This window comes from Myotis brandtii, unplaced genomic scaffold, assembly GCF_000412655.1.
Source record: "Myotis brandtii unplaced genomic scaffold, ASM41265v1 scaffold266, whole genome shotgun sequence".
NCBI lineage: Eukaryota > Metazoa > Chordata > Mammalia > Chiroptera > Vespertilionidae > Myotis > Myotis brandtii.
In genome coordinates, this window is record NW_005360124.1 from 11,732,463 (window position 1) to 11,759,075 (window position 26,613).

At 44.7% G+C, this 26,613-nt stretch overlaps 1 protein-coding gene across 9 annotated transcripts in view; it reads left to right on the forward strand.

Moving 5' to 3' along the window:
- The window catches only part of TRPM3 (transient receptor potential cation channel, subfamily M, member 3), a 700,716-nt gene that overhangs the window by 613,237 nt on the left and 60,866 nt on the right, over window positions 1-26,613 (forward strand). For all 9 annotated transcript variants that reach the window (XM_014541293.1, XM_005868324.2, XM_014541287.1 and 6 more), the window contains 5 exons: window positions 1,326-1,554; window positions 5,047-5,214; window positions 12,074-12,214; window positions 18,872-19,000; window positions 24,181-24,432. In XM_014541293.1, coding sequence (XP_014396779.1) covers window positions 1,326-1,554; window positions 5,047-5,214; window positions 12,074-12,214; window positions 18,872-19,000; window positions 24,181-24,432 — 919 coding nt within the window. The remainder of the gene's footprint in view (window positions 1-1,325; window positions 1,555-5,046; window positions 5,215-12,073; window positions 12,215-18,871; window positions 19,001-24,180; window positions 24,433-26,613) is intronic.

A 26,613-nucleotide genomic window follows, 5' to 3' on the forward strand; every position in this document is an offset into this window, starting at 1 on the left:
AAAAAGAATCACTGTTTATGGTGCACAGCACTAGCTATGGAGGTACAAACAGATTATAGAAGATTTTATTTCATCCTCTCCACCTCCCCAACATGTCTGGTATTTTCACTGTAGGCATGTTTGCCGTAAACATCTTTGCTGCAAGGATTTTTAGCACACAGGTAATCAGCTGCAATGCAATTTTGCCATAAGAGATAAAATAATGAAAAATAAAAATGACATCATGGAACATGAAAAATTATTAACAAAATTTAAAAACTGTGTTGCAAAAAATGAAAATACATTGTCTTCGAAATCTTTTGTTCATAGTATTATATATACTTTTCTTTTATATTTGCCATAGCTTGGTGAACGTTTGGTTCTGCTGGGTGGGTGGATGACTGTGATCACTGAATGATATGCAAACTGGTATGTTATCATTTTCTAGTATAGTGTGCAATCTGGCTTTAAACGTAGTTTTTAACATCCACTATTTTAAGACCACCACATCTACTCATCATTATATAGACCTAAGTTTATACAATAGACTTAGTCTATACACTTGAAGTTATACACTTGAAGTTTAAATAGACCTAAGTCTATTTTAAGACCACCACATCTACTCATCATTGTATACCTCTAATTGTGAGGGCTAAGATTTATATAATGTAAAAATGGAAGTAACTGTGAGAACCTCCTCGTATAGACCATTATGGGAGCTAAGATTTATATAATGTAAAAATGGAAGTAACTGTGAGAACCTCCTCCATGGAGAAATGAAACCAAACTGACAACTAGCTTAAATAAATTCAGTTTGTCAAACGTAAACCAAACTGTCCACCGTTATTTTATCTTTTATGGTGAAATTGCCTTACAGCCAATTAGTTGTGCAACAAAAATGCTTACAGCAAAAACACCTAGAACCCTGCCCCAAGAGACAGATCCTCTTGTTAGGCATATTTTACAGCTAAAGGAAATGAGACGTAGAATTTAAGTAACTTGTCCAAGATGACAACTTTGTGGCTAGGCCCAGATTTGAACTGAGGTCTGCCACGTTGAAGAAGACACACTGCACTCTAATCATTGATTTATTGGTCTGCCATCCTCATCCATACACCTTGAATTGAGGGCCTTGGGTGCAGGGGTCATGCCTTGTTTGACTTACGCCCTTAGTCCTAAACACGGTGTCTGGCACGTAGAGCTGTTTAATCTATGTTGGTTGGATGAATGAATGAACCATAGGCCATTCAGAACCCATCTTTTTTGGCTTGGCCAGTGGGTCTCCACTTTCATCATCTAAGTCTCCAAGATGGCTAAAAGACGGCCCTTCACATTCTCTTTTTCAGGGACTTTGGCCAGCTGGCCGTGGAGCTCCTGGACCAGTCCTACAAGCAGGATGAGCAACTGGCCATGAAGCTGCTGACATATGAGCTAAAGAACTGGAGCAACGCCACATGCCTGCAGCTCGCGGTGGCTGCCAAGCACCGCGACTTCATCGCACACACGTGCAGCCAGATGTTGCTCACAGACATGTGGATGGGCCGGCTCCGGATGCGCAAGAACTCAGGCCTCAAGGTCAGTGCAGCCAGAAGGCCCTACTGGCTATGAGCACCAGAGGGTTGGTTGGAGTTTTCCAAGCTGAATATGCAGTGGGATTAGGCATTTTCATATCTCCGGAGGGTGACTCTACACTCCAACTGCAACAGGATCTTCTGTGTAGTGTTTTCATGTAGAGGCTAAGACCTCCTCTAAATTTTGCTAAATCAATAGAGATGGTGCCTAGACATTAATATTTTTCAGAAGATCCAAAAAGGAGGGTGCCTCTACACTCCAACTGCATCAGGATCTTCTGTGTAGTGTTTTCATGTAGAGGCTAAAGACCTCCTCTAAATTTTGCTAAATCAATAGAGGTGGTGCCTAGACATTAATATTTTTCAGAAGATCCAAAATGTGATAGTCTCACTCAGGTTCCATAGGGGTGCCATGTGCTCTGGCACAAGCTATGCTGTACAAGGAGTCGCTTACCTGGGCAACTGTTCACTGCGAGGCAGATGGAATACCCTGGCCTCCTCTACACCAGGTCAAAAGAGACATTGGCTCTTATTCAGCTATACTTGAGAAATTGTTTAAACTGAAATAATAGTGAAATAGATTTATAGGTAAAGACATTGCTGGATAATCTTGATCTATTCTTAAATGAAGAAAAACAAAGTTGCAGATCATCATGTATGTAACCTGAGACCATTTTTGTTTTTTTAAAGCATATACGTGTATAGTTACAATTGTATAGATGATGTTTAAAACAAAACAGGAACAATACACAGTAAATTGTAGTGTTACCTCTAGGGTTGAAGTATAAGAATAATGTGTGGCTTTGCTCTTTATGTTTTCTTAATGTTTTTTAAAGAAAACATTAAACTGAAAGAAGTAAAAGAAAGGCAAAAATAGGAGGGGGAAGATTAAATGAATGTTAAAATAGTTCATCTATTTAGAATTTGTGGCTGTTACAAGTGAAACCAGGCTCATATTTACCTAGAACCACCTGATCTGGGTAACTTTGAGAGCAGCCCAAAGCAGAAGGGCCACGGGACCAGAGGGATCACTGAAGCCGCCCTGGCTGAACCAGCACCCCCTCCTCTGCCCCACCCTTCCATGGGCTCTTGGCCAGGAGTCACAGAAGGTTGCCATGAAGTGGGTCATGGGTGTTCCCTAGCTGTGCTGCTGGTGACCTTGGCCAAGCCTGGCTGTCAGCTCCAAGGACAGGGTGTCACGTCCCCTGAAGGCTGCCAGCAGGCCACCTGAGCTTGCCCAGCCTGCCAGGCACCCTGAGTTCAGGGCCATCGCTCTCCCTTTTCCCTTAGCTGCTCCAGAGTCCCTGCAGGCATTCGAGCATGGGCTGTCCTTTACTTGTTATTTGAGAATTATTTTTACTTACCCTCCAGGATCCTCTTTGCCCCTCACTGCGGTTCATATTCTGGAACCTTGTGCAATAGAACCATTTTAGGATTAGGGCAGAGGTGGGAGATTTAGGGAACACAAGTCGGATGTCAGTACTATCACTCAGAAATGCATTGCCCTGGCAAACCGAGAATGGGGTTACTTCTTGTGAAAAAGGCCCATGGATTCAGTATCGTCACATAGAGACTTAAGCATGTTGTTTAGACATGAGAGAAATACAGTGCGGGACCCTGTATTTGAACAGGGGCTTCTCGTAGTGAATACAGAGCCCGCTGGGGTGTGTATGTGTGTGTTTCTGTGGGATAGTAGTAGATGACAGGGGGAAGCTCTATAATGAATAAAATGCTTTCCTACATGGACTTTCTCAAGGTCAACTTAGGACAGCATTTTTTAGAGATAATTAGATGACACGATCAACTCCAATTGACACACTAGCAAATAAATGCCAATGGATATCCGTATGAATTGATTTCACCAATCAAGTGCTGTTTAATGGCTAAATGGGAGACTCAGTTCTTTCCCACTCTTGCCCTGGGTAGGCGCTCTCTTTTTCCTCAGTTCCCCCATGCAAAGTGGGTTTAACTGGGTAATATATATTTTGGTAAGATGCTTTGTTTCTCCAAAATCAGATTGAGCTACTGTGCACAACGGTTCTAGGCATTTTTGCAATGAGCTGCTTTGCCACAAACATGTTTGCCACAAAACTAATTGGCCATAAGGCAATTTTTCTGTACAAGATAAAATTTTAAAAATTAGCAGACTCATAGATAGAGAGGAGGCAGACAGCTCTGGTGGGGGGCGGTGTTGGGGGAGGTGGAGAGATGGAGCAAAAAGGAAAAAAAGAGAAGGAACTCATGGACATAGGCAATAGTGTGGTGATTATGGGAAGAGGGGGTGTGGTAAAGGGGGAGGAGGGATTTGGAGATGAAGAGCGTACGAGGGGGATAAATGGTGGTGGAAAAATAAAATAAAATAAAGAAAAATAAATAAAATAAAATAAAAAGGGACATTAAAAAGGACATAATGAAATCCATTTTTCATCACAAAATTAAGAAGACTATTATGAAATACAAAATATCTGAATTCATTTAAAACGTGTAGATTCATGATAATACTGTGCATGTACCCGGTTTTATTCTGTGGGTTGTACTTAAGCATTCATACATTCATTGCATGTTGATCTGTCTCCTCTTTTGAGCTGAGCTGCTTACGTGTTGTTTTTATTCTTGGCGTCTTGTCGCATGGCTGTTAATAGACATCCCAAAGTTCTATGAGAAATACGGGTTCAACTCCCCACCTTCGAATCACCAAAGGATTTGCAAACTGATATGTCAGTGATCATACTCCAGTATAGTATGAAATCTGGCTTTATACTTTCTTATTTCACACTTTCAGTAACTTTGTCACCATATTTTCTACCAAGTTGATATACATAGTTATCATTCACTATTTTAAGACCTCCATGTCTAGTCGTCACTGTATAGACCAGCGTTTCTCAACCTGTGGATCGTGACCCCTTTGGCGGTCAAACGACCCTTTCACAGGGGTCGCCTAAGACCATCCTGCATATCAGATATTTACATTACAATTCATAACAGTAGCAACGTTACAGTTATGAAGTAGCAACAAAAATAATTTTATGGTTGGGTCACAACATGAGGAACTGTATTTAAAGGGCCAGAAGGTTGAGAACCACTAGTATAGACCAATATGAGGGCTAAGATTTATGTAATATAAAAATGGGAGTACACTGTCAACCCAAACTGTTGACCAGTTACTTTATCTTTTATGGCAAAATTGCTTTACAGCCAATTAGTTTAACAGCAAAAATGCTTGCGGTAAAGATGTTTACGGCAAAGAAGCTTATTGTAAAAATACCCTATATGGTGCATAACAGTTCCCAGGTTGACACAAATGACTCTTGTAGCATTAATATACATAGTTATTCAAATATGCAGGTCCTCCCTTGGGGCACACACAACACTCATTTACACACACACACACACACTCATACACACACACCACCCCCAGGCCCTCTGATTCTAAGCAACCACTCTAATCTTAATCCCTTAAATGTGATTATTATTATTATCATTATTATTACTTTAGGTAATTCTGGGAATTCTACTTCCTCCTTCAATTCTCAGCTTGGAGTTCAAGAACAAAGACGACATGCCTTACATGACTCAGGCCCAGGAAATCCATCTCCAAGAGAAGGAGCCAGAAGAACCAGAAAAGCCCACGAAAGAAAAAGACGAAGAGGATATGGAACTGACAGTAAGAAAATGCTCCTCAGTTATTGTCCATGGGGACAATCCCTCATCCACGTGTCCCATTGATATGGCTTCAGATTCCGTAACTCCTGAGGTCAGCCTCCCACCAGGTGCTTTCATTTGAGTGGTGAGACCAGGGTATTATGAAAGTGCCCTCTCAATGCCCAAATAATATGACTATAGAAACTATGACTATAGAAACTAATTAGATGTGAAATTTTTCAGCCAGGGTTAGTGGTACAGGACAACCCAATGAAATTCAAAAGCAAGGCACCCTTAATTTCCCCATCAGGTAGTGCTGTATAAACAACCAAGTGGTGTGGCAGCCTCAGCACTTGAGGAAAGAAAGGAGATTGGTGGTTTGGGAGCAGCCAGCTTCACTGAGCTGGAACTCTTCTTCTGATCAGAAGCTGAGCCTTTATCTGTCTTCAGGGTCGGGCTCACAATGCAGGACTAATAGAATGTTGAGGTTTGTATGGAAGGTTTTTCTTAGCTCTTCCTGGTGTAATTATAGAGCATGGATGCTTTGTTCTGCAGGGCAAATGGGGCAGCTGGGCATGGGACAGCTTCCCGCAACCCCCGCCGGAGCAGCATGACTGCCACTGGATTGTAGCCAAGGTCTAAAAATATCACAGGCTGTTAAAGGGACAAACAAGGCTTCATAGCTTTGGAGACATCAAGCAACAACTCCACAGGACCTCCTTGATATGCCCCACCCTCCCCTGCCCTCTCACCAGTCACTGTGATGACCCAGAGAAGCTGTAAGGGGAGAAAACAAAAATTGGTTTTGCTCAGGTGACAAAAGGCCTTGCATTATTATCCTAGTAGGACACCTCTGTGAATTGAGTTTTCCTCCAAATAAACACTATTTCCTCCCACTAGGCCCTTTCTAAAGATCTATTTTAAGGCACAGTTTCAGCCTCACATGTAACAGGGTATATACATTGGGACACTCTTTTGATGGATAAATCATTCACAGCTTTTGACTCATTGAGTTTAAAGCCAATATTTGCTTTCAGTTTCAATGTGTAAAAATTGGCGGTCTACTTCCCTCTGTGATAGGGGTGACTGCCTTCCCTAAGGATCTTACCGTATTTTTGGCCTCTGCACCCTTCGAGGATAGAACCTATTTTGATTATGAGCAGCAGCGTTGTAGTAGTACTACAGGGTCTTTATTGACAGCTTCAGTAGAGGGGTAAAGAGTGTGTGCCCTGGCTCCAGAACCCTGCCCCATCACCTCCTCTGGAACCACAGACACAGTTTTTAACCTCTAACATGGGAATAATAGTAGCTTACAGGTGCATGTAGACTATATAAAAAGTGTGCATGTAAACCATGTACACTGGTGTCGAGCGCGAGGTAAGCCTTGATTAAACAGTGCTAAGTGCTTCACATGCATTTACTGGTGGAGTCCTCACAACAATCCCACAGGTAGGTACTAAAAGGGTATCCCAAAATTCACGCAAGAAGTAATTTTGATAGAAAACACAGGTTTATAATTAAAAATTGTAAATTTTTTATTGATTCATAAAGTATACAGTATAGGGTTATGTATGGAATAGCATATCGGGTAAATGGCCTCCACGGCACAAAAAACTGGATTATCATGTCGCGATAGCGAGCACCATTAACTGTTATTGCCTGAGCAGCTGCATTTCGGTCATGGAAAATTTCAACAAAAGAGTGTGTATGTGCCAGAAAAGCCGTGGAGGCCATTTACCCGATATGCTATTCCATACATAACCCTATACTGTATACTTTATGAATCAATAAAAAATTTACAATTTTTAATTATAAACCTGTGTTTTCTATCAAAATTACTTTTTGCGTGAATTTTGGGACACCCTTTGTTATTTATCCCATCTTACAGATGAGGAAGCTGAGACTCAGAGAGGTTAAATTGCCCAAGGGTACTCCGCTAATTAGTTGTAACGCAGGCATTAGAATCCAGGCATAGAGATTTCATTGGCCCTGCTTTTAGCTGATAGGCTATGCTAATTTTTTTTTTTATTTTTTTTTTGTCCTAGTCTCAAATGTAGGCACTCAGCTGGTTTGGTCTACCATGTAGCAGAGAATCTGAAAGTGATGCATGGGACTCCTATGTCAAGTAGGACATGGCCTTGACATTGGCATACTTGCTAAGAAGGCTCGAGGGAGGATTTTAGGAAGGTAGCCAGAAGCTGAAGGCAGTATTTTTTCTTGTTGGGTCTCAAAGAAGAAAACAAAGGAGGCAGCTTCCTTCTCCTCAGCCAAGCAGGGGTGGGGAATGTCCGGCCCTCGGGCCGTATAAGGCCTGTGAAATCATTTGGTTTGGCCCTGCCAAGGCATTAGAGGTGAGTTAATTAAATGTTTGACCAAATATAGCAGGCTAATTTTTAAGTTGATAATTCTGTATGGCTGCAAATGGCCCTTGGCAGAAAAAAAAAAGGTTCCCCACCCCTGGTCTAGAGCTTTGGGAACCTGACCCTCCAAGAAGCCACAGTAAAGATGCATCTCTGGGCTGAGACAAAGTCTGCTTCCTGGAGAGTAGCCCCTGGTTATTTATTGAGAACGCAAGTAGAAGACACCAACATGTCATTGCTGCTCGATCTTCTTCCCTACAGGCTGGAAGGGCAGGGAGAAGGGAAGGAAGGAAGGGACTTGTGGGCTGGCAAAGTCAGGGTTGGATGGCAGTTGTCTTCAAGATAGGACTTCCTTTGACCCTAATGATAAATATTGTCACAGTGCGGACCCTGGTATTGGCTCGGACCCTGGACAGGACTGGAGAATGCAGCTTGTTGCACCTCTGCTCTTTTTATAGGATTAATACCTGAGCTTCCTTGTAAAACCAGCATTTCCTCTCTTAGAACGGGGCCGTTTCTCTTGGCCCTTCCAAAGCTGTGCGTGAGATATCAGCCTTCCTTTGCTAATTTTAGTGGCGTTTACTAGCTTCGTTCACCTCAGAGGCTCTTACCAGACTTGACATCTGTGTTCAGGTAGCAAAGATTTTTCAAGTTTATATTGTGCAGTTTTGTCTGTATTTGGCCCTATTACATTCTGCTTTAAGGAATGTAGGCAAAGGAAATGTTTGACTACTGGGGAAGGAAATTAACAAGATCAGCAAATTAAGCTGCTTAGGCTGGAATTAATAAAATATCAAAAATGCTTTATTCGGTCATCCTGATACGCAGGGTTGCAGGTTCGATCCCATGTCAGGGCACATACAAGAATCAATCAATGAATACATAAATAAGTGGAACAACAAATCGATATTTCTCTCTCTCTCTCTCTCTCTCTCTCTCTCTCTCAGTGGGTGGCAGCAACCAACCTCCCGTGGCACCTGGGTGGGGGGCTGCTACCTCTCGCTGGCTATCTGGGGGCGGAGGTGACGGGGATGGAGGTGCGGTGAGAATGCGGGGTGTCCGCTGAGCTCACTCTCCCCCTGCTACCCTCCCCCAGGACGCCAGGGCTCCCATGCCAAGGAAGCCTCAGGTGCTGGGTGCCCACAAGGAGCCCGCGGTCTCTTCCAGGTGAGACGGGCTGCAGCTTCCGGGACCTCAGGGGCCAGTCGGGCTCCCCGTGGGTTCACGCAGGAGTCGGTCTGTGAGGCTGGCCGGGAGAGAGTGCGCTGCCCGCCTAGCTTCCATGCAGCACCGCTGGGTGGCCCAGAGGCCCGTGCTGCGCCCCAGCCTGTGGTGTCCTGCCGTGTTCACCACATCTCCACGTGGGAACTCGGGCGCCATGACTCAGGTGGAAGGGGGCGCATGGGGCCCAGGTGCTGCCCAGGGCCCAGAGGTCAGCTGGGACCTGCCTGCCCTTCCATGCCAGATGCTTGCGCTTCGATCGCTGGCCAGGCCTAGGGATCGTACCCTGTGCATGAATGTCATGCACCAGGCCTCTAGTATAAAATATTAGCTTTGACTGTTTTTGTCATTGTCTCAAATATCCACGTCACTCACATATCTATCAATCACAAATGATTTGCCTGTGACCAACAGGATTTCTGGAGAAGGTAACTTCCATTCCTTTATGGACCCTTTGGCTAGAAAAGTACCTTGAGTTAATGAATAGGTACCATTCTATACTCTGGCCTAGTTAGGAGCTGGTTCTGGTCAGTAGGTTGAATCAATCTTCGTGATGGATATAGCAAACTAGAAAGCAATAGAGTTTCATAAATATTGATCACTGGCTCCAAGAAACTCTGAGGCTACATATTTGTCCCTGTATAACTTATAATTTATGTAACATAAACACAATTACCCTACTTCTGTTCGTTTATTTATGTGCTCGACAATATAATGCTATTTGGGAACACAGTGAGATGAGAGTAAAGGCAGTTAGGAGGGTTTAGGCACCTTGGAGAGTGGCATCTTCGGGTAACCTCTAGGGATAGCGACTTTCCCAACAGAGCCAGAACAATCCCCTGGGTCTGTGGACATGTTGAGACGTTATTAGGCAAAATGCAAGACATTATCTGGCAAGGCAGGTGAAACAAAAACAAAAATACAACAACCTGTTTTGCCTTTATTGTTCAGATATATTCTAAAGTGGATGCATTTTTAAATGGCTTGTCTTTCATGAGTTTAAGTAAAGTATTAAAAATGGTTTTTTAAATTAATTTATTAATCAGGCCTGTGGGCCACTGGTCACTGTCTGCGGGGTGATCGATCGGGGCCTGGCCCCCCACCCAGCTCCCTCAGTGCCTGGGAGCCAGGGGGTGCCCCGCCCCTGCTACCACCACTGGTCGCCGTCTGTGGGGCGATTGGTGGGGCAATCGGGCTCCGTACCCACCTTGGCCTGGCACCGCCCACTCACCTGCTCCACCATCCTACCACGGTCCTGCTCTCATCAGGGCCCATTGGGACCGGCAGCACCTCCAATGCCGCCCACTGCCAGCGCCACCAATGCCCACCATGTTCTGCACCGCCCCCTGGTGGTCATCACACGTCATAGCAAGTGGATGAACTCCCAATCAAACAATTTGCATATTAGGCTTTTATTCACTAGGATTTTATGTAAGGTGGTTTGAAAACAGGATTACCTAGGGGTTGTCTGTGTTCTCAATTTCAAAATAACCAGAAATTGTTTCTATAATTTGATGTCTCAACTACAAACCTGTATTCCCAAGTTTTTCTTATCCCAAATTAGTCTATAAGCAGTTAAAAGGTTTTACCTTGTTCTCACATGTAATGAAAATTTTATATCCCAAACACTATAGAACTAACCTTGTCTTAGAATGATTTTGAAAGAATTAAAGCCAAGAAATTATGCTGTAATAGACTCCTAATAACATACTTTCTTTTCTGCTGAGAGATATCAACTAGATCATTTCAGTCAACAGTATTTGAGAAAGTCTCAGATCCCTTTAAAGACCAACTAATACTTAAGTGCCAGATGCTTATTGATTATAGACCAACCCTATAGCAGGTGCTAGTATTACCCTCATTCTACAAAGAAACTGAGTCTCAGCGAGGTTAAAAGACTTGTCCAAGGTGCCATGGAGTCCAAGTGTCCAAGTTAGGACTCGATGCTCCTCTGAGCGACCCAAAGCCTGGAACTCTTCACCCCTAGGATCTTAGCCATCTTTGGGGCATCCTGTCACTTGTCATCCAGACAGGCCTGTGTCTGTCTTTTCTCAAATTCTGCCTTTTCTGTGAAGTTTCATCATTATTATTGTTGCTGCTGCTGCTATTTTCATGAATGAGATGGAAATAATTCTTGAGGAAAGCTCCAGCAGCCTGAGATGAGGGCCTCTCCAGGTCAGGCCTGGCTTCTAGCCCCGCCTAGTTGACGCTGCCACGCAGAGGAAGGCAGTGTGTCCAGGAGTTGCCATGAAACTAACATCAGCAGTAATTGAGGTTCTGTGGTGTTTGAGATCAGGTAGCCAAGGCATATGCCAAAGGGTTGGGGAGATGTTTCTAAGCTGACTAAGCTCTAGGCCAGCGATGGCGAACCTTTTGAGCTCGGCGTGTCAGCATTTTGAAAAACCCGAACTTAACTCTGGTGCTGTGTCACATATAGAAAATTTTTGATATTTGCTATCATAGTAAAACAAAGACTTATATTTTTGATATTTATTTTATATATTTAAATGCCATTTAACAAAGAAAAATCAACCAAAAAAATGAGTTCGTGTGTCACCTCTGACACACGTGTCATAGGTTCACCATCACTGCTGTAGGCACTCTAATGGTTAGGTATTAGTGATCCAATTTACCTTTGACTTAAGCGTCATTAGCATGAGTGAAGACACAATTTGAACCCAGACCTGCCTGTTTCACAATATATATGGGGAGAGTGGAATTAGGAGACAAGCCAGAGTCATGGCCTTCCCAGGCAACACTCTTTCTCCCTCTTAGAATTCTCCCGTCACTCACATCTTCCGGAGGTCCCCAGGGTGGAAGAGACGAGAATGGTCAAGAAATATCCCTAAAGGCTTCCATGCCAGATTATATGTATAATGCAAATGCACAAATATGGCGCCCAGCCAGTGTGGCTCAGTGGTTGAGTGTCGACCTATGAACCAGGAGGTCACGGTTCAATTCCCAATCTGGGCACATGCCCAGGTTATGAGCTCAATCCCCATTGAGTGTGTGTGTGGGGGGGGGGGGGGGGGGGGGGAGAGGTGCAGGAGGCAGCCAATCAATGATTCTCTTGATGTTTCTATCTCTCCCTCCCTCTCTTTGAAATCAACAAAAACATATTTTTTAAAAATGAGAGAGAAAAAAATGCACATGTAGGAAAGGCACAGTCTCTAACTCTCTGGGAGCCTTGGACAAAGCCTTAGGTTCTATGAGCATGTTTTCCTCCTGTGTAAACAAACACATTGAACTCCATGACCTCCAGAGCCTTGCTGTGATGGTATTCATTCTCTCCCTCTGCAGGCAATGTTGGGACGAAGCAACGGGGAATCTTCCAGGAAGAAGGATGAAGAAGAAGTTCAGAGCAGGCACCGGTTAATCCCCTTGGGCAGAAAAATCTACGAGTTCTACAATGCCCCCATCGTGAAGTTCTGGTTCTACACTGTAAGTGTCTTGCCTTTTCTTCTTCCTGAGGGATGGCCACAGGGAGCCAACGTCAATTTCTCACACACCTGGGTGGTGTCCTCTGTGAGTCATAATATGAAGACCACACAGGCATAAACAAACACTCTAGGGCAGCAGTTCTCAACCTGTGGGTCACGACCCCTTTGGCGGTCGAATGACCCTTTCACATGGGTCACCTAAGACCATCCTGCATATCAGATATTTACATTACGATTCATAACAATAGCAACATTACAGTTATGAAGTAGCAAGGAAAATAATTTTATGGTTGGGTCACAACATGAGGAACTGTATTTAAAGGGCCAGAAGGTTGAGAACCACTGCTCTAGGGAGACCTTGCTTTTTCCAATCGCTTAGAAAGATTTGTGGAGTCTGTGAGCCAGCTTACATAGCATCTACATTTCTGCTCCTCGCAGAAAATAAAGAATAGTAAAAGCGAGAACTTACAGAAATAGAGGTGAGATGCGTATGAATCTAGTCTAGCAGGAAAATAGATGTCATTTTATAAAATGCTTCCCTGTTCTAGGTGGATGAGCACTGGATTAGAGTTCCTGGTTGCGTATTTTTTGTTTGTTTGTTTTTATTGGGGGGCGGGATAGAGAGAGAGAAGCATTGATTTTTGTTGTTCCACTTATTTATGCATTCAATGGTTGATTCTTGTCTGTGCCCTGACCAGGGATCGAACCTGCAACCTTGGCATATCAGGACAACTCTCTAACCAACTGAGTTACCTGGCCAGGGCTTCAGAGTTGCCTATTTTAGATGCCAGCGCTGGGTTTGGGGGACGTTGGTGGGTATGGGCTGAGCAGAGTGGTAGGAGTAACACCACTGGCGATGAGTAGCGTTAGTGTGTCATCACTCCCCATCGGGTAGTGTCATCGGACAACCTTTCTTGCTCTGACCCAGTTAACATGCAAACAAAGCAGCAACAACTACTAAAGCAAACTGCAATCATGGCAAATACTGTTCAGTGAGCACACCCTGCAGACATTTCCTGCCCCTAAGATGAAAGACTGTCCCTGAAACAGCCTCCTGATGTGGTAGAAATGGCTCGACTGTTGGGTTTCTATTCTACTTTTCAACAATATTTTAAGTTTGAGCTGTGGCCCAGGTCGTGTCTGCTGCTCTCCGGCCACAGTGGAGCTGTGCCAGGTGAAGGAGGGTACGTCTGTATTTTCGGCCTTTCTCACAACCAGCTACATACCAGTCACTGAGTCAGCAGCAGGATAACCCGAGTCTGAGGCCACAGTGACTCAAGTGTCCAGATGAGGTGCTTTTCGTGTGGCCCTGTATGCTAACACTGCGTGCTGGCTTTAAACGGGGCTTTCTCAGCACTGTGGATATTTAGGGCAGAGTAATTCTTGGTTAAGGAGGCCTGTCCTGTGCATTGTAGCAGCACATTGGCCTCTTCACGCCCCAATGGTGCATTGTCCCCACACACTGCCAAATGTCCCCTTGTGGGGTAAAATCGCCATGAGTTGAAAACCCCTGCTTGAACGTACAGTCTTGAGAGAGGATGGGATATTATCAAAATATAAAGATTGGACTTTTTTTTAGGGAAGCAAAATTTAAATATATTAATATTTTTTAAATTCTCTCTTTAAAAAATAATAACGAAGGCATGGAAAGATTATTTCTATGCATGTGTATATACAGATGTTGGTTATTTTTAGCTTGCAGAAAACAACTTAGTAGTGACAAGCATGGACTTGGGAGTCAGGCAGCCTGAGTAGAAATCCTGTCTTAGTAAAGTAACTTGTGACTTCAAGCCAGTTCCTTTAGTACTCTGTCCCCAGCTTTCTTAAGATAGGGGGTAACCACAGTGCCTGCTGTAGGAGGTTTAGTAAAGATTGGATGTGTTAAAACGTGTAAAGCACTGAGAACAGTGCCTGAGAGCACCTTGTTCTTCCTAGGCTAGTTCCACTGCAGAGCAAGAGTTAGTGTTTCATTCATCCGCCCACTCAACAATACTCAACAATAATGAAGTATCAGTTATTGAACACCTACTATGAGGCACTGTTCTAGGTGTTCATATACACTTTCCCGAATCTAATAGTTTCATCAAGGTAATATTTTCACTGCATTTTGCTCAGGTCTTTCCTTCCTCTTATTCAGGGCTGCCCCGGTGTCTCGCCTAGAATAGGGCTTGACGAGCTGGAACCCACGGGCCAATCCAGCCACTGCTGTTGTTGTGGCCTGTGAGCTAAGAATGGATTTACATTCTTAAAGAGTTGAAACAAAATCAAAGGAAGGATACTCTGTGACACATAAAAATTATATAAAATTTACATTGCAGTGTCCATAAATAAAGTTTTATTAGAACACAGCCAATTCACTCATTCACCTACACCAGTGGTAGGCAAACTGCAGCTCAGCAAACCGCAGCTTGCGAGCCACATGCGGCTCTTTGGCCCCTTCAGTGTGGCTCTTCCACAAAATACCGGTTCTTCCACAAAATACCGACTTCTGCGCATGGGCCACGAAGTTTCAATCGCACTGTACGTGCACGCCCGCACATGGTATTTTGTGGAAGAGCCACACTGAAGGGGCCAAAGAGCCGCATGTGGCTCGCAAGCCACGGTTTGCCAACCACAGACCTACACCCTGGCTGCTTTTATGCTATTGAGTGGATTACTTGCTTCAGAGCCCATCAGGTCAACAAAGCGTTAAACATGAACTATCTGGCCCTTTACAAAACATTTGCAGGTCCCGGACTGAGAGCAGAAACCAAGCCAGTAGGAGAATTACCCATCCCTTTATGAAGAGCGCTCCCTTCTCTGGTCCTTCCCAGGCATTTCTCTTTTTTTCTTGACCTGTGTTCTGTAATCATTTTATTTCCTCAATTACTCCAGTCCCCATTTTTTCATCTGAGGCAAGTTGTTAGCCAAGAAGGTTTTTAAATCACAAATGCCCTGGTTCTCTGCCTTGGCTACACATTGATGAAATTCTGGCGGCATTGGTCTGGGGCACAGCCTGGGCACCAGGATATTTCAGAGCTCCCCGGCAGTCGCAATGAGCAGCCAGAACTGGCAACCACCACCCCCGACGGAGGGCTAGTTTTTAGCCCAGTGTTTTCATCATGATAAGGGATTTGTTGGAAACGCAAATCCGGGCCCCATCACAGACCCACTAAACTGAGTGTGCAGGGAGAGGAGCCTGAGGAGCCGTGTGTGTAACAAGCTTCCCAGGTGAGCCTGGTGGTCCCGGAAACGGGATGCACTGCTTCCCTTGTTTCATAGGCGCTGGCGGGGAAGCCGCCTCTCTGAGGAGTGGGGGCGTATCCGCGCCTTCCGCCTGGCTGGCTGGATCAGCCTCAGGAATCCCATCAGACTGGATGCTCCAGGCATGTTCGATTGTGTTTACACGGTTTTCAGAAATCCATATTTATGTATTGACAAAACCCAACCTCAAGGAAGTAAATGGAGATGGGGGGTGTCAACCTTTTAAATCTCCAGGGATGCTTCACCGTAAAAGTCAGCTTTAGGTCAACAGGGCCATGTGCTTTTGTGGTGTTCTCTTCTGTAAGAGTGTTTCCCAGCCTTAATTCCAAAAGTATCTCCTTCTACACGCTCAAGGTCCTGAAAGTGGAACACACCTCACTTGCACGTAACGACACTTCTGTGTCATAGCGAGTTTCCGGAGGAGCAGGTTGGGTCCCCTTCTGCTCCAAGAGGAAAGGAGGGAGGGACCCAGCTGGCTCTCAGGCCATGTCTGTGATCAGAGCTGGCTTCAAGTGCCCAGCTAGAGAGGATGCAAATTCAAGGTGACATGGCCCCAGGTCAGAGGGCATCAGCAGGATCGGACGCCTTCCTATAAAAAACGCCACGTGCCCCCTCTACTCTCTAGCGGCAGTAGGAAAAGGAGGCAAGGAATGGCACAGCCCCACCGGGATCCACAGGCAGCTGAGGCAGGCTTTGGCGCTTGCATTTCATGGTTTAGGAGTCATACATCTTGGTTAATGGGAAATTTCTAAAAAGGATATATAAGCATAACAATTCTTATAGGACTCCCGCTGGCTTAACTAAGAATCATAAGGTTATATTCCTTTTCAAAGCTTTGACATTCTACATAGAGTTTGTTAAAACTCACAAAATATGTGTGTGAATACACACACACACACACACACACACACCATTAAAGTATGTCATGTTGAGGTCTGCAGCCGGCTCCATGAATCTCGGCAAGTTCTAAGATAGGTTGTTTCCAGCACAGCGGCTGCTCCTCTGTTGTGCTGTTAAACGTGCTTAAAGCCCTACTTGTGGAGGTTAGCCACCATCCATTGAGCCTCTGCTCTGCGTCAGGAGCTAAATGCATATCCCCTCTCACAAACACCCCAAACCTTTCTAAAGCTCTGTAAAGCCAGGAGCAGACATCTCCATTTCCCAGAATGGAGGTCCAGGCAGGTGAAGTGAAATCACAAAATGATGCAGCCAGCAAGTACTTGAGATAGGACTGAAATCCAAGTTTGACTGACTTCTGTGTCTACATTCCTTTCCCCAAACACTATTCCTTCCATCAAACAAATACGCTACCAGTGGTCGGCAAACTCATTAGTCAACAGAGCCAAATATCAACAGTACGACGATTGAAATTTCTTTTGAGAGCCAAATTTTTTAAACTTAAACTATATAGGTAGGTACATTGTTATTAACTTAATTAGGGTACTCCTAAGGCTTAGGAAGAGCCACACTCAAGGGGCCAAAGAGCCGCATGTGGCTCGAGAGCCGCAGTTTGCCGACCACGGCGCTAGGCCCGTGTTCGGAGCACAGAGGCAGGTGGGAGGAGTTACAGGCACACCTCGTTTTATTGCGCGTGGCTTTATTGCCCTTCCCAGATGCTGTGTCTCTTACAAATTGAAGGCAAGACCCTCCCCCAGCAAAAAGATGATGATTGGCTTTATTGTGATCCCTGCTTCATTGCAGTGGTCTGGAACTGAGCTGCAAGATCTCCGGTTGTTTGCCTGTACTTAAGTACTAACATGCAAAGGTCCTGAAAGAAGTTGTGTGTCACTGGGCCTACATGTGACAAGAGAAGATAATGCTTTGTAATGTTTTGCAATGAATTGGGTAAAATGATAAAAACCAGGGCAGTTAACAAGATTCATTTCACCTAGAAGTAATAGAATATGATCCAACAGGAGAAGGAAGCAACAAGAAAGGGAGAAGGACTTCAGGTCAGAAGGAGGCTGAGAGTACATTTTAGAGTTTAACCATCGAAGTCCTTTTTTTGCCGCTTGTAAAATGCCATATGCACGGGGACTAGAGTGTGTGATGGGAAACAGCAACCAGGTGAACCAAATGCCATTTTAAACACCACCCCACAGGATTTCAGGTCGAGTAGATTCTTTTCAGGTGAGGCGTTCACGATGTGCTAATGATCCTGAGGGAGTGGGGGAGGAACTGAGACGTGGGTTAAAATGACAGTCCCTGAGGGGGTGGGGGTACACGAACAAACCTCCCAGGGGGAGAATGAGCCCTGTGGCCCCTCCAGCATCCCCAAAACTGCTCTCCTGCTGCCATATGTGATCTCACTGAACCCCAACCTAAATGCCTATCCTTCAAGAGATGAGAAATTAGACAGCTGTATTTATAAATGTGTCAACATAATAGGATCTCCGAAAATACCTTTGACTCATATTAAGAATCTATGCATTTACAGGAGAAAGAAAGAAAAAAGAAAGAAGAAAAGAAAGAAAGAAAGCAAGAAAGAAAGCCCATTAGTAGAGAAAGCAGCATTTCTCTAGCTCTGTAGGCTGGTGCAAGAACCCACGAGCCCTCCTACATTCCGGCCATGTAGACATAACTGAATCCACCAGGGACGTCACCAAACCTGAACCCCGAGGCTCCCAGGGACACCCGGCAAGTGAGGCAGCCAGTCCCAACAGGGTTCAGTCTCTGATGCCAGCGCCTCATGAGCTCACTCCAAGCTACACTCAGCCACACAGAATGGCCACACAGTCGGCCATTTCTCTTGAAAACATTGCTTTGTTTTCTCTTGTTTTGTTTCAAAGAAGCAGAAACCAGGAAGGAATATTCCAACTTGAATAGGGCAGGAAGGTGGTGCAATGAGAAACAGGTAAAACCCTGCCAGGGCACTGTCAGGCCAACCATCCTAAGGTAGGAGGAGGAGGGGAAAGAGACAGTATCTCAGAAGAGAATTCAAGTCAGGCTTCTAGATAAAGTCCAGGCTATTTTTGTGTTGGCTTGACCGATTTACAAGTATAGCAAGCGTCTTCTTTTCCTTCTTACCGACATTCAATCCACCTGGCACTCATTAGGCAACGATCCACTGTGCTGCCCTAGTTCAAGAACCTCGAGCTCACGCATGAGCAAGCGCAGCTCTGGGGCGAAGAGGTTCCCTTTTTAGCCAGGGAGACATGAGAGCCTGGGTCCTTGCAAAACAAAGTGATGCTTCATGACACAGAGACAAATGTAAGAGTCAAAAGGGAGACTGCATATCAAATTATTCCCAATGTTACCATCTTTTTATATCCTTTGGAGAGTTTAGAGCTTTGAAGTTCATGAGTTCCAAGTCCCGCTCACTGACCTTTTTCTTGTCCTGCCGTGAGGTAGCCTTGCCCAAGGGCAGGGCTCCCGGGCCTTCGCAGCCAGAGCACCGTATTGTGTTTCCTTACAGCTGGCGTACATCGGATACCTGATGCTCTTCAACTATATCGTGTTAGTGAAGATGGAGCGCTGGCCTTCCACCCAGGAATGGATCGTCATTTCCTACATTTTCACCCTGGGAATAGAAAAGATGAGAGAGGTAACCACTTTCATAAAAAAGAACTGAGGGAAAAGACGGTGGTTGGTTACATCTGTGCATGGAGGGGAGAGGGGGACGCTCCTGATCCAAGCAAATCCAGAACATTAATGTTCTCTAATGTGGCCACAGAAATGTGGACGTGGCTTCGAGGGCTGCAGACAACCCCGGGGGAGGCCTCCAGTGTGTTTCCAGGGTCGTCACTCCATGAGCCCTAAGGATTAGTCCATTTCCTGCTCACATAACATTTGCCCGAGGAATCCCTCAGGTTGTTTTCAACACTGTTTACAGGTGTGTTTGTTTTTAAATATATTTTTATTGATTTCAGAGAGGAAGGGAGAGGGAGAGGGAGAGAGAGGTAGAAACATCAATGATGAGAGAAAAACCATTGGTCGGCTGCCTCCTGCATGCTCCACACTGGGAATCGAGCTGGCAACCCAGGCATGTGCCCTGACGGGGAAGAATCGAACCACTACCTGGTTCATAGGTCAATGCTCAACCACTGATCCACACTGGCTGGGCTGTTTACAAGTGTTTACTTCTCCCTATAAACATGACTTTTTAGGTTTTTCCACTTTTTATCTTTTTTTTTTAATCTTTAAATCTTTCCGATTTTAACTCCCATTGCAAACCCCTCCCTCTGGGTGTTTCTTTGGACAGGGTGCGCCAATACCTATGATTCTCCAAGTGCGTTTCAGCCGCTCTAGGAAGTTAATTTGTTCTCTGATTTATTCCTTCTCACTATTTGTTACATACTTGCTGGGCACCAGCCCCGGGCGTCACTGGAGTGAATTGAGCATATTTCTCACCCTTCAGGTTGAGAGTGTAGGTCCCTCTTCTCCCCCTCCCCACCCCCCACTCCCCTTGGAGTTAAAGGAGCCATCATAACACCACCCCCACATGACAGTTAAGTCAGCCTCAGAGGCCATCACATTCACAACTGCTCAAATGAATGAAAGTCCACCAGAGGGCGCTGCAACCCTATTCAAAGCCTCCCCAAGCTCCCGTTCCCAAACCCATAGGGAAGGCAGGCTTGTGGGTATGATTCCTCTGCATTTCCCCCTGACACTGCACTGCAGGAGAGGCCTTTCCTGGAAGAAGGCTCCTGTCAAGTCTCCTGCGCCCTCTATCCCGAACATCCTCCTCTCTGTACTACAGTGAGTGGGGAAATATATTGAGTTCCACGGGAAAACGGGTTCCTGCGAATCCACAAATCCACCATTGTTTTCATTACTAAAACAGGTTAAAAGGCCCTTACTAGCTTAGGTCTCAGCTCTAGAATGTTCTCCTATAGAGGGAAAGATGCAGTATTTATTAGAACCCTTCCTACTGAGAACATAAAAAATCATAGTTTGGCTGTGGGTACACTACTCCCATTTTATAAGGGACTAGATTTTAAAAAAAAAATGCCTTGCCCTCTTGCCTTGCTCTGACCAGTCCATAGGCCTCTACTTCCTGACCAGGGTGTGGCTTTTTGCATGCATTTGCCGTGGTCTTTGCGCGGCTTTCTGAGAACTGAGACCTCCTCCCGCTAAAGACTCGGTCTCTGCGAAGTGGCAGCTCGCTCCCCTGTGATTTGACGCCCAGATGCGCCTCCTTCCCTGCGATAAGCAGAAAAGGGAAAGACTAGAGCAAGGAGGCTGGACTCTCTCCAGGGACGGGACTGGAAGAAGACAGGGAGCAGCCTGTACTCCACAGCCTGTTCTGGAAGATGCGGCCAAGCAGGCAGGCTGCCAGGAACCTCGGGCTGCATATCCATTTCTCCTGAGGTGGCATGTAATAGCAGAGGGCTCGGAGCCCGGGTCAGCAAGGGTCAGAGGGGGGTCAGCGGGGGGTCAGCGGGGTTCAGCAGGAGAGCCCTGGCTTCTGAGGAAGCTGTGAGGTTGGAGGACCTACCACTTCAGTGTCTGACCTTTTCCTCTTCAGCCTGGGGAGGCAGCCCCCTCCTGCCCACCCCATGGCCCTGAGCCCCTTCGAGAAACGCTCAGCTGCCAAGAGAGCAAAGACCCTGCAGGTCCCTCCTCACAGTCAGCATGCAGGCCCCAGGCCCGCAAGATCTCAGGTGCAAGACCCTGGAAACATGGCCAAGTTTGCAGGCTTCTGAGGAGGGATATACAAGGCTTTGTGGTTTCGCAAGCTGCCCTCCCATTCCCAGAACCACATACTTGTGCGTGTAGTCACCCCAACAAGCCACGGTAATCCCTTAATAGCAAGGGACTGTTTACAGCGTGTGCTGGTAGACATTGTCTCATGGGGTCCTCCCCACCGCTGTGAGGTCAACGGGGCTGTTCTGACATCCCACTTTACTGTCATGGAAAGTACTGGTAAGACTCCGGGTTTGTTTGGGCTATTTTTCTGTAGTCCACAGCTGGAAAGGGGACTAGGTCTTAAACTTGACTAGTCCCCCTCTAGGCCCGCCCATTGTTCCTTCAGTGGGTGCCAACCCAGGATCCTCCTCAAGCCCCAGGGTCCTGAGAGGTGCCTCCGAAGCAGCTGGAGAAGTGACAGGGGCGGAGGGTGGGGCTCGACTTTCCACTCCAGCTTCACCTCCAGCCAGTTAGCTTGTCACTTTTTATTTTTTTAATGTTGGGAAATCACAAGAATATTTTCACTGTTTAAAAAGCCATACTATAGCCCTGGCCAGTTTGGCTCAGTGGATAGAGCGTCGACCTGCAGACTAAAGGGTCCCGGGTTCAATTCCAGTCAAGGGCACATGCCAAGGATGTGGGCTCAATCCCCAGTAGGGGGCGTACAGGAGGCAGCCAATCAATGATTCTCTCTCATCATTGATATTTCTCACTCTCCCTTCCTCTCTGAAAAATCAAAAAAATATATATTTTAAAGAATAAATAAAAAATGATACTGTAAAGCTTGTGTTGAACACTTTTAGGAAAGTGTATATATACTTTAAAGAATAAATAAAAAATACTGTAAAGCTTGTGTTGAACACTTTTAGGAAAGTGTGGGCAAAGGGTTAGAGAAACTCGTGGCCCCCTCCTCCTTGCCCCCACAGGTGCACACACAGGTTTTTGCCCACGTAGGGTGGAGTGGGGGTGAGAAGCCACGGGGACAACAGCAGCTGCGGGAATTCCTGATGCAGGGGGCAGTGGTTCTCAATCTGCGTTCACCAGCTTCACCTGGGAATTTGTTAGAAAAGTAAATCCTCAAGCCCCACACCAGGCAAACTGAAGCAGAAACGCCAGGCGTAGGGCCCAGCCACCTGCAGTCCCCCAGGTAATCCTGATGCACGCTAACGGTTAAGAAGCCCTGGTTTAGGAATGAGGCTAGCAGATGGCTCCTGGTAGCTTGCTTAGCCTTCCAAGCCCTCGTCTTGACTTACAATGACCTCCCTTCCTTATTATTTCGGGCCAAAGTAAGCCATAAAGAGGGATAGGCCAATTCAAATACATAGCTGCAGATTAGAACTGTCCCCTGTCTTTTCTCTCTCCTTTGAGAGGTTCTGAGTTGGGAAAGGGGTGGGTCATAAGTCAAAGAGATGGAAGCTCAGGGGTAAACACAAATGATTCCTAAAAGTAGCCCTGTGACGTTGCCTCGGTAGGCTGGCTTCCCTGGCTCCTCGTATCCTGGGGCAGGCTGTGGGACGGGATGGGTGGCAACTCCTGCTATGTATCTGTTCATTTCATAGAGTGTGTGTGAGCAAAAAGGCTCCTCTAGAATTAAGCTCAGTCGGAGTCCCACCCAGCAGTAAAGGGACTGGAGAATTGCTGAGTTGTCTTTGCAACAATCAGTCCACAAATATTTTTTGAGTATTATGTAACAGGCTCTGGGGAACACAGGGTCTACCCTCAGACCCCACCCAGCAGTAAAGGGACTGGAGAATTGCTGTGAGTTGTCTTTGCAACAATCAGTCAGTCCACAAATATTTTTTGAGTATTGTGTAACAGGCTCTGGGGAACACAGGGTCTACCCTCAGAATTTAGAGTCTAGTGGAGAGAGATGGTGGATGGATAGATAGGCACCAGATAGATAGATAGATAGATAGATAGATAGATGATAGATAAACAGACAGACACATAGGCACACATACTATACATGCACACAGAAGTTAATTTCATATAGTGATAAAATCTTCAAAAAATAGAATAGAGTAACAGAGAGTGACTTGGGGCTGTGGAGACCACTTCAGGGAGGGAACTCAAGGAAGGTCGCCTAAGAAGGAAAAACGTGAGCAGAGACCTTGAGGATGAGGATGAGGAGAAGCCAAACATGTAAAAATCTGGGAGAAGAAAAATGCCCAACAGAAGGAACAAGTGCCAATGGCCTGCGCCTAGAATGCATTTGCCAGGCTTAAGAGCAGACCGCCATGGCTGCAGGATGGGGAATGAGGAGAGTATGGTGGGCCATCAAATGAGGTCACATCAAGGAGCTTGGATCTTTCTCTGTAATGAAAGCATCAGATGATTGAAGCATTCAAGTATCAAAATTGGCTTTAGTATTTATTGTTCTTGTTTATCAAGTCTCTCTCTTTTTAAATTGAGGTGTAATTTACTTGTAAGGAAATGAACAACTTGTAAGGGTACAGCTTGATGAGTTTTTACCTATACATACAACTGTGGAATCCCCACCCAGAGCATGGCTTATGTTTGTAAAGAGTATGCTGCTCAGAGAACGGGTTGAGGCAGCGCGGTCAACAGTGGCAGCAGGGATGCCAGTTAGAAGGCTGTGGCAGTCATCTGGGAGCTGTGATGGGGCTTACAATAGAGTGGCAGCAGTAGAGGTGGTTGGATTGGGTTGGATTTAGAAATAGAGGTGATAGGACATGTTGATGTAAAGAATCTGGTGTGAAAGAGAAGAATAAAGGAGTCCTCCAAGATGGTGGTCTGAGTAATTCAATAGGGTGGTGCTGTTGACTTAGATGGAGGAGGATTTCAGAGATTTGTGGGGTATTAGGAATCAATCATTTTATAGGGGAAACCCTAATTCGTGTCTAGGAATTGTAAGGCAACCCTAAAGATCAAACTTATTATATCTGCCTCTGGAATATTTGCCTCTGGATGGCCCACACTTTGCCCAGTTGTACATTGACAGCATGCAAGTATTCCAGTAGACACAGAAAAAGAAAACAAGCTACAGTTGTCCATTAATAGGCCAAGCACTTTGCAACTGGGCTGAGAATATAGACCGCAATCCTAACTAGCCCCACTCTCTTTCTTGCCCCTTAGATTCTGATGTCAGAGCCAGGGAAGTTGCTACAGAAAGTGAAGGTATGGCTGCAGGAGTACTGGAATGTCACAGACCTCATAGCCATCCTTCTGTTCTCTGTTGGAATGATCCTTCGTCTCCAAGACCAGCCCTTCAGGAGTGATGGGAGGGTCATCTATTGTGTGAACATCATTTATTGGTACATCCGTCTGTTAGACATCTTCGGCGTGAACAAATACTTGGGCCCATATGTAATGATGATTGGAAAAATGGTAAGTAGAATTCTCTGATTCCATGTGATAAATTCTCAAATGAGGAGTGGTAATAATAGGAAGAGGGAGGTAATTCATTCTGGCCTGCTGTCAAGGTCTAACTGATATGGTCCTGGGGGTGTTTTATTTTTTAATCCCTTTTGCGTGTTCTGGAGTTTGACTACATCTATATACATAACTGGACAATCAGCCATCACTCACACATTTACTTACTGAAAACTATATAAAGAGTATATATTTTGTGCCAAGCACTGGACTAGGATTTGGGTATACAAATTCCATGAGACTGAAGATAGGAGGAAGAGAAGTAATTATCATTCAGTGTGAGAACGCTGTAATAGACATGTATATAAAGTACAATAGGAACATAAAAAAGAGAGTAGAGGTCAGGGAGAGTTTCAAATGGAGGTTATATTTTTGCTGGATCTTGGAGGAGTAAGTCTCCACTCCAAATATATAACAGATTTTTAAGATTTTTAACATTACTTTCTTTTTAATGAAGTGCTAAGAAAATGCCTTTCCCTACACAAAGAGAAGAAAAACATCATTTATTTGAATTCAGTTGTTAGGTTGTGCTTGAATTGACCATTAAGTTCTATCACTATATCATGTGTCTTATTACACTACTGGAAAATGATGTCTGTTAAAAACTAGGTTCTATTATGATGCCCTACTTATCTTTTTTTTTTTTTAATGAATCCCAAGTGGCAAACTAATATGCTTCCCCACAATGGCTGCGGAGTTGTTCCAACTTCTTGGCCACATCAGTTTCCAGACCTCCATAAAGACCAAGCCCTAGGGGAACAGCCTTAGTGTGAACCTGGGAGAGCCCAAGTAAACCAGCTCCCTCTCCAGACTCACCAGAGGAAGAATCAGAGCCTGAGTTGTTTTGGTTTTTCTAAGTCAGTTTTTCCACTTTTCTCAGTGTATCCTCTACTTCACCTTTACAGCACATATGTGGAAAAGCCAAGCCATTCATTCTATAATGCCAAACACCTCTTATCGAAAAGCCTCTTCGTTAGTAACCTCCACTCCACTTCCATTTATGAGCTATTGAAACCAACAATTGGTCAATAGGTGTTCTTTATCATTCTTACTCAAGTTTTAAAATAATATACGTTATTGCTGCTTACCTTTCAGTCAACAAATCAATATTTATTAAGTGGATGTGTGTGAAACTCTACTAAAAGGAATCTTAAGTAACCAACTCTTCCTACAAAAGCACTGACAAAGTCATGCAAAGAGAGGGAAAACTTGAATCCAAAAGGAAGGGGTGATGACACCTTGAACAATTCATTTAACCTCTTTGAAACTCAGTTTAATCATTTCTTAAGTAGTTATAATAGATGCAGAGCTTGTAAGGTTGTTGTGATGATTAGAAATTACACATGTTAAATAGCCAACAGTAGGTGGCTCATAGTAGGTAGTTGATAAATTCTATCTGTTATTATGTTCATATTATATCTGTTAAAATACAATGAAATGGGGAGAAATTGGTGAGTATAGTTATTCTGCTCTATTCCTAACACTTTTGTACAAAAGCTTGGTGTGTATAACAACAGCATTGTTTAGGGAAAATATTCCAACCCCATTCTAGAGAGGAAAAACTTAAATTGAACAAGCTTGAATTTAAGACTAATCCCAAAACTGTATCCCAGTTCATTTGGGTATTTTGGATGGAAAAAAAGAAAAGCATCTTACTCTATTACACTGCCTGTTATATAATCTTCTTTCTACTTCAGTAATGAATTTGAGATTGTGGTGAACATTCCTACGTCTAAAAGCAGAGTCTCAACTTAGAGTCTACGGGAGACATTTAGAAGGGAGGATCAGTGGACCCTTTACCCAAGTTATATATAAAAATATGTGAGTGTATGAATTTTCTGAGCAGAGAGGAGAAGCTTCCAATGAGATTGTCAAATGGATTCTTAAATGGGCCCAATGAAAGTGAAGGACTGTAACAGCTATAAAATTAGGCCAAATTTTCTCAATCTTGACACTATTGATATTTTGGACTCGAATATTCATTGTTCTGGGAGGCTGTCCTGTGCATTATAGGATGTTTAGCAGCATCTTCTACCCACTGATGCCAGTAGTATGTACACACATACACACACACACACACACACACACACACACACACACTAAAAATGTCTCTAGATATCTCTAGATATTGCCATA